Source organism: Alexandromys fortis, unplaced genomic scaffold, assembly GCF_014885135.2.
Source record: "Alexandromys fortis isolate MF-2015 unplaced genomic scaffold, M_Fortis_MF-2015_v1.1 scaffold_353, whole genome shotgun sequence".
NCBI lineage: Eukaryota > Metazoa > Chordata > Mammalia > Rodentia > Cricetidae > Alexandromys > Alexandromys fortis.
This window is the reverse complement of record NW_026068254.1, coordinates 257874-265916: the sequence shown is the minus strand read 5'-3', so window position 1 is coordinate 265916 and position 8043 is coordinate 257874. Positions and strand designations below refer to the sequence as shown.

Here is an 8043-nt window from a genome sequence, read left to right as displayed (position 1 = left end):
AATGTACAGAATGCAGACTCTCTGTGAATTTTCCATTTTTACGTGGCTTATTTTTCTTTATTTCTCTTAATCTATAACTATCTGTACTTCTGTACTCTGTCTCTTTAATGACTTTACCCTTTTTCTTTTTAAGACATTAACTTTATTCTTTATATTCTTTTTCTTCTCTTTCCCAAGCCTACGTACATTCATCCAACAATGTGATCCATAAAGGTCTTTTATATCTGAATCTGTCCTATTGTGAATCTGTAATTCTTTTACTATCCAGGAACACTTTGTTTTGCACCTTTAAATCACTAAGTGCGTAAGAATCTAAGCTGTGACATTCCTTGGTCAAAAACAGGTACTGCATGCTGGCCCAGCCCAGTCCAACGTGAAGGAGCCGCTTGTGCCTCTGATCCTTGCACATTGCACCACTAGCATGGCGGAGCTGCTTGTTCCTCGGAGCTGCAGCACACAATGTCCCCCTTTTAGGTACACAGCAGTCTAGTTACCATCAAACAGATCGTAGCACTTTAATCCAAATGCTCCATTCATTAGCTCCATCTCCCGCAGGAGCCAGACAGAGATCGCAATGGTGGCACAGCCCAGAAACCTGGCATTTTAAAACAGCCATTTTTTTTTTCCTGTTGCTGAGTCAGGAAAATTTCAAAATGGAGGACATACCATTTTGTGCTATCTCTGGGGCCGCCAGGTAGGAGCAGCACTCAGCACTTTAATTCTGAGACTGAGCGTGCAGCACAGAAATTCTTTTCATCCAAGTTACATCCAAATCTGACACGCAGAGCACTGGAAAGTTCTAATCTGCCATACTCTACCTCCTGCCTAAGCCTGATTCAGCCGTCTGCCCAGGTGCAGGCGGGGAGCGCTGATCTATTAGCACAGTCTCAGAGCACTCTCCTTCCGATCCCGAGTGGGAACACAAGAATCCAGTCCCATACGCCTTGAAATGGTTTAAAACCAGAGTTCATGCTGGCAGCACAGCCCCAGGAAGCCGTGCTTTAAAATGATGCAGCTTTTTTTCTGCTGCTGTTGCTGAATCAGGAAATCTCTCTATGGCACGCTACCAACAAAGAGCAAAACTCTGCATTAAACTCTGTTTTTTCTCTGTTTAAAATTAAGCTCTCTCAGGTTTTTAAGTAGATTTATCCCATCACGTCTGGGCGCCACTCTGTAGGGATAAGAGCAGTGGGGTGGTGTCCCCGGCACACGGCCGCCCACATGGCCAGCTTATGCCTGAAATAATTACACAGAAACGGTTTAAACACTGCCTGGCCCGGCTAGTTTCAGCTTCTTATTGGCTAGCTCTTACATATTGTTCTAACCCATTTCTAATATTCTGTGTAGCCCACGAGGTGGCTTACCAGAGAGGATCTTAACCTGTGTCTGTCTGGAATGGGAGAACCATGGCGACTCCCTGACTCAGCTTCTTTCTCCCAGCATCCTCTTCTGTTTACTCCACCCACCTATATTCTAACCAATACAATGGGCCAAGGCAGTTTTTTTTTTTTTTTATAATTAACCAGTGTCCTTCCTCCATCACCAGGATAGTCACAACTGCAGAAAAAAACTTATCTTGAAAAGTAGTAAGAGTAATAACTAGAAGTATATTCATGTAATCAACCATCACTTCTATGTCTCCAGCTGCATGCAGAGGTTGCATCTTACAGTTGACATACTTTAGGATACACATTCTGACCAAGACATGACTATAACATGCTTCTATACACTAGTTTATATATTTTAAATCCAATCACCTATTCAACAAAGAGTCTCTCTCCATTACTGAGACTGATGATGATGGTAATCTATGACATACACACAAACACTAGAAGAAATATTGATTGGTATATAATATTCATTTTTATAAACAGTATCAGAGATCTATAAATGCTACAGCCATGTGTGTTGCGGGAGGTCCTTCCGCTCCTCCAGCCAATAGCCACTGAGAAACCAGCCTATTGGGGAAGAATTGCCATGAGAGCTGTTCAGCCTGGGACTGTGAATTGCCACCCTCTTTGCTCGAATGTCAAAGCCATTCTGTCACCAGCCACTGGTGCTTAGTCTATGCCAGACAGCTCCCTGAAAAAAAGACAGGCTAGATTTGCCTGAAGATGCATGCTGGTCATAACTGGGTTCTAGACAGTCCTCAAAGGATGACACTTCTCTTCCTATTACAAGCCTGTGCTTTCCCATCCCCAGATGTGGAAGATAATATTCTGTGCCCTGAATGCATCCAAAGCAATAAGAAGATGATGAGAAATTTTGAAAGAGACAGATGATCGGAAAGAAAATACAAAACGCTACTTCCAAATCTGCCACTTTAGACTGATGTCAAGGTTTTCCGAGGTGAATGGATGAGTCCTATAATGGCTAAGGAACTGAACATCTATCCCGGAATTGGACTTGCTCAATGCTATTTTTTTCATGGGATCCAGAGAACAATTTTGTTCACAGGGTCTAGAGAAGAGTTTTGTTCCCAGAGTCCAGAGAACAATTGGAGTGGAAAGATGTCTTATAACAAAATAAAATAACTGCTTTCAAGCAATAAAAAAAGACTCATAAGGATTCGTATTTTGTAATGAAACCTTTTTTTTTTTTTTTACAGAAAGAGTGCAGAATCTCTAAATGCCATTGAAGCTCCAAGTGAGTACCAGTTTGTATCAGAGAGCAGAGAAGAAACTAAAAGAAATTCAAACATAGACCAATAAATAAGATACAATCTTAGAGGACCAAGGTAACCATATCAAAGACCTGGAAATTAATCCACACACCTTCAAGAACCTGATTTTTGACAAAGAAGGAAAAAATATCAAATGGAAAAAGAAGAAAGCATATTTAACGAATGGTGCTGGCATAACTGGATAACATCATGTAGAAGAAAGAAAATATATCCATATCAATCACCATGCACAAAACACAAGTCCAAATGAATCAAAGACCTCAGCATAAAGCCAGCCACACTGAACCTTATAGAAGAGAAAGTGGGAAGTACACTTGAATGCATTGGCACAGGAGACCACTTCCTAAATATAACCCCAGAAGCATAGACACTGAAACAATTAATAAATGGGACCTCCTAAAACTGAAAAGCTGCTGTAAAGTATAGGACATGGTCAATAAGACAAAACAACAGCCTACAGAATAGGGAAAAATCTTCACTAACCCCACATCAGACAGATATAAAAACAACTCAAGAAATTGGTCATCAAAAGAAAAAATAATCCAGTAAAAATGGAGTACAGATCTAAACAGAGAACCCTCAACAGCGCAACCTAAAATGGCTGAAAGACACTTGAGGAAATGTTCAACATCATTAGTTATGAGAGAAATGCAAATCAAAACAACTCTGAGATTCCAGCTTGCACCTGTAAAAATTGCCAAGATCAAATACACTGATGACAACTTATTCTGGGGAGGTTGTGGGGTAAAGGGAATACTTCTGCATTGTTGGTGGGAATGTAAACTGGTACAGCCTATTTGGATGTCAGTATGGCTATTTCTCAGAAAATTAGGAAACAACCTTCCTCAAGACCCAATAATATCAATTTGGGTATATATCCAAAGAATGCTCAATAGTGCCACAAAAACATGTGTTCAACTATGCTCATTGTTTGTCATAGCCAGAACCTGGAAATAACCTAAATGTCCCTTGACTGAAGAATCGATAAGAAAAATGTGGTACATTTACACAATGGAGTACTACACAGCAGAAAAAAAAATAACATCTTGAATTTTGCAGGAAAATGGATGGAGCTAGAAAAAATCATTTTGAGTCAGGTAACCCAGACTCAGAAAGACAATTTTTCACATGTACTCACTCATAAGTGTTTTTTAAACACAAAGCAAACAAACAAACAAAACAACAACAACAGCAAAAACAGCCTACAAATCACAATCCCAGAGAACATAGAGAACAATAAGGACCTTAAGAGAGACATACATGGATCTAATCTACTACATAGGAAGTAGACAAAGACAAGCTCTCTTGAGTAAATTGGGAGCATGGGACCTTGAGGGAGAGTTGAAGGGGAAGGAAGAGGTAGGGAGGGGAACAGAGAAAAATGTAGAAAAATGTAGAACTCAAAAAAAAAAAAAAAAAAAAAACACCTCAAACTTCAAAGGTTTCCTTTATAACTTCTTCAATATCCTTGTACATCTTTAGTATCTGGCTATCTGAATTTTTTTTTTTTTTTAGTTTCAAGTTTTTTTTTTTTTTTTTTTTTTTTTTTTTTGAGTTTGAAATGGACTTTATTCAGAACTCTGATCTACCAAGTTAGGGTTTTCCACCAACTCGAGGAGCAGAGACCTTCACAGGCTTCACATCTTTTGTTTAGGTGCTGCTTTTGTGGGGGCCTTGGCAGCAGCCATTGCGGTCTTCTTGGATGCCTGCTTAGCCTTTTTTGCTTCCTTGGCAGCCCTGATGGCCTGCTCTCGCTGGGCTTTCCTAACTTCTGGTTTCTGATTCCTCTTGGCCATTATATCAGCAAGGGATGCACCAGTGATGGCCCGCTGGAATTTGACTGCGCAGCGGGTTCTTTTCTTTTGAATTTCTTCTGACTGTCCTTTTTTGTGTTTCCTTCTGTACAGGACAGTCCAGTTTATCTGCCGGGGATTCCTTTTGGACAGGAATGCGGACTCGCATTTTGCATTAAGAAACTGGATAACCTTCCCTTCGGTCCTGGCGTAGCGCCGCCTGTGTCCAGGGTAGATCTTGTACTCGCTGAAACTGCACAGCTCGACCTTCATGATGGGAGCTGCCGCCCGGCCGGAGGAAAGATGGCGAAGAGAAAGAAAGAATTATGGGAAAACCGAGTTTCAAGTTTTTGTTATCTCTGGGAGGACTTTTATTTACAGATTAATTTCTGCTCTATTTCCTTTGCATCTCATCTTCCCTTTCATTTTTTTAACAGTTTTACCTGCCAAATAGAGACCAGTGCAGCAGGTAGCAGCTATTTGTGTTTTTTTTTTTCATTCTAATTTTTAAAAATTTTTTATTTTTCTAATTTTAGAATTCTAATTATTCCCATTCTAACTTTTTCATATGCTAGCAAATTCCCTACTATGTCGACAAGGCAATTGAGACTCTGTTGTATAAATCATTGCCTACAACAAAAGAAACACAACCATACCATATTTTCATTACAAACCCATCTGATACATGCTACTCTGTGACACTGCTCTATATTCTGCAACCAATCAGTGGTTGGGAATCCCCAGGCTCAGGTGGTAGAGCACATTGACTAAAGGAAGTGCCACTGATAGGAAATAGAAGGAGATGGATGATCTGTGATTTCTTGCAAGGATGCTTCATTCTCATATAGGTTGGTCTTGCTTCCATTGCAGGGAGCATACAACCACCATTAAATGATGGAGGTACACTATCATAATCCATGCAAGATAAATAGACACATAAGAAATGTCTGTAAATTTTCCACCCTCAAATGGATCAACCTCAGTTTAATAAATCAGCATTGATTGCCTGAGTCTTGGAACTATTGCTTTCCAACAAAACAGATTAGTTATTGGAATGGCTAATAACCAAAGTGACTAATTAATATTTGGAAACATATTGAACAATCTTAACTATCTTGGCAATTAAAATTAAAACTGCTTTGAAATTTCCACTTGCCCCTATAATAATGGTTATAATGAAGATATCACAACACAAAACTACAACAATCAAAGTGCAAAGTTTTAGACCCCACTCCAAATGTACACATCTATACTGCAACTTCTGTACCTAAGGTTCAAGAAGATGAAGAGGAAAGGTTGTAAGAGCCAAAAGGTAAGGAAGTTTGCTGTGATAGTGTCTCCTAATAATATCAGAGATACACCCATTAAAATATCTCCAACATGATTGTCTAAACAAGAGCTGAACAATGACAACAGTGCTCAAGACAAAGTGGATGGGGCAAAGTCCACAAGACCTCAGCCCTACATGAACAACTGCAGGCAACTAAGAAATGCTAACAGCTATAGAAACTCTCTTCAAGCAAAAGAGAATAGTTTGTTATCCAATACCAAATGATCCACCTAGAATGTAAAATACAATATAGACTGTGCAGATATTACTTATGTATTTATGACTATATATGTACATGTGATATAATAATTAATGTAAAAGGGGACCATGAATTTGAAAAAGAGAAAGGAGGGGTTTTGCAGAGACTCTCAATATTCTTAATGCTGTTACTCTTCAATACAGTTCCTCATGTTCTGGTGACTCCCAACCATAAAATTATTATTGTTACTACTTCATAACTGTAATTTTTCAATTGTTATGAACCACAATGCAAATATTTTTGGAGGAAGGAGTTTTTCAAAGGGGTCACAATCTATAGGTTCAACCTCTGGTTTAGAGGAATGGAAGGGAGAAATGCGGCAATTGTAGTATAATCTATAAACAAACAAATAATTACTTCAAAAGAAGTCGTCATAAGTTCTGGCAAGAAATTGAGTAGAAACAGATGATGTATATGCTGTTGCAGTGAATATAAACTTGAGCAACCAGTATAGAAATCTCTATAGGTTCCCAAAAATTTAAAATATTAAACTACCATTGTGATCCACTCATAGGTATATTCTCAAAATAATAAGTCTACAACACACACAGCATATTACTTGTACACCCATATATATTGATGCATTATTGTTAAGAAATAAGAAATGTAACCAGATAAGAGAAAAATCAACAGATGTAATGGAGGTGGGTCATTTGTCTATCTGTTGCTTTCATTGGTTAATTAATAAAGAAACTGCTTGGCCTTTGATAGGACAGCAGCTTAGATAGGCGGAATATGTGTACTCTGCTTGGAGAATGCTTGGAGAAAGAAGCCAAGTCAGGCAGTCACCATGATTCCCCCACCCAACACAGATGCACGTTAAGATCTTTCCTGGTAAGCCACACCTCATGGGGCTACACAGATTATTAAAAATGGGTTAAATGAGATGTAAGAGTTAGCTTGAACTAATGGGCCAGGCAGTGTATAAGAGAATACAGTTTCCATTTAATTATTTTGGGTAAAGCTAGCCATGCATAGCTGGGTGGGAACACAGCCCACCATGCTCCTACAACACAGATGAATACAGAAAATGTGATATACATGCACAATAAAAAATAAAATCCTTACATTTGCTGACCAACTTAAGAAGCTAGAACATTGGGGAAAACAAAATTAACTAGATTTAGAAAGACAAATTGCTTGTTGTCTTAATACAAAGATTTGAGATTTAATTTAGACTATGCATGTGCATGTGTGTATGTGTTTGTGTGTGTGAGTGTGTGTGTGTGTGTGTGAGTGTGTGCATCTGTCTGCATCTTAAAACTAGAAAGGAGATCACCAAAAGTGAGGGGAAAGTGTTAAGGGAAGGAGATGGAAGATAACTGAATTTGTGTTACTTATAACATGGATATGGAACTGAAGACTTTGTGGGGGTAGGAAGAAAATGGGCAGAACAGTGGAGATGGAGGACCAGTAAGAACAAACTTAATGACATATACTGAAAAAATACACTGAATCATATTACTTTGTATAAGAATTCTAAAAAAAGAATAAAATTGGATGAACTGTTTGCATAGCATCCCAAATTGATAGTTGCATAGAATTCAGTGACTGAATATTTTACTGCCAACACTAGCACTTTCCATTAATGACATTGTCAACACATGTCTCTTATTTCCGCAATTTATACAAGATTCTAAGAAACCAGATCCTCAAAAAATTTCCTGTGTTTACCATACATAGTTCATAGGTGTTATTTTAGTAAATAAAGGAAAAAATGAATTGTGTGAAATTATTTATGTATTGTTTTACAGTGATACTATGTTAAAACATGGAAAGTAAGATTCTTTTTGTTTAAAGTTTAAAACAAATTTTAAGAATATAAAATGAAGCGATCTCCTGTGCCCATTTGTTGTAGGGTACTTCCCACTTTCTCTTCTATCAGGTTCAGTGTGTTCGGACTGATATTGAGGTCTTTGATCCATTTGGACTTGAGTTTTGTGCAAGGTGATAGATATGGGTCTATTTTCATTCTTCT

General features: G+C 38.3%; 1 protein-coding gene across 1 annotated transcript; it reads right to left on the bottom strand.

Moving 5' to 3' along the window:
• Nucleotides 1-4291: 4291 nt before the first annotated feature.
• LOC126494234 (60S ribosomal protein L24-like) lies at nt 4292-4800 on the bottom strand. Its single transcript, XM_050131492.1, has one exon. The coding sequence runs from the start codon at nt 4747-4749 to the stop codon at nt 4321-4323; it is 429 nt and encodes a 142-aa protein (XP_049987449.1). The 5' UTR covers nt 4750-4800; the 3' UTR covers nt 4292-4320.
• Between the last annotated feature and the right edge of the window lie 3243 nt (nt 4801-8043).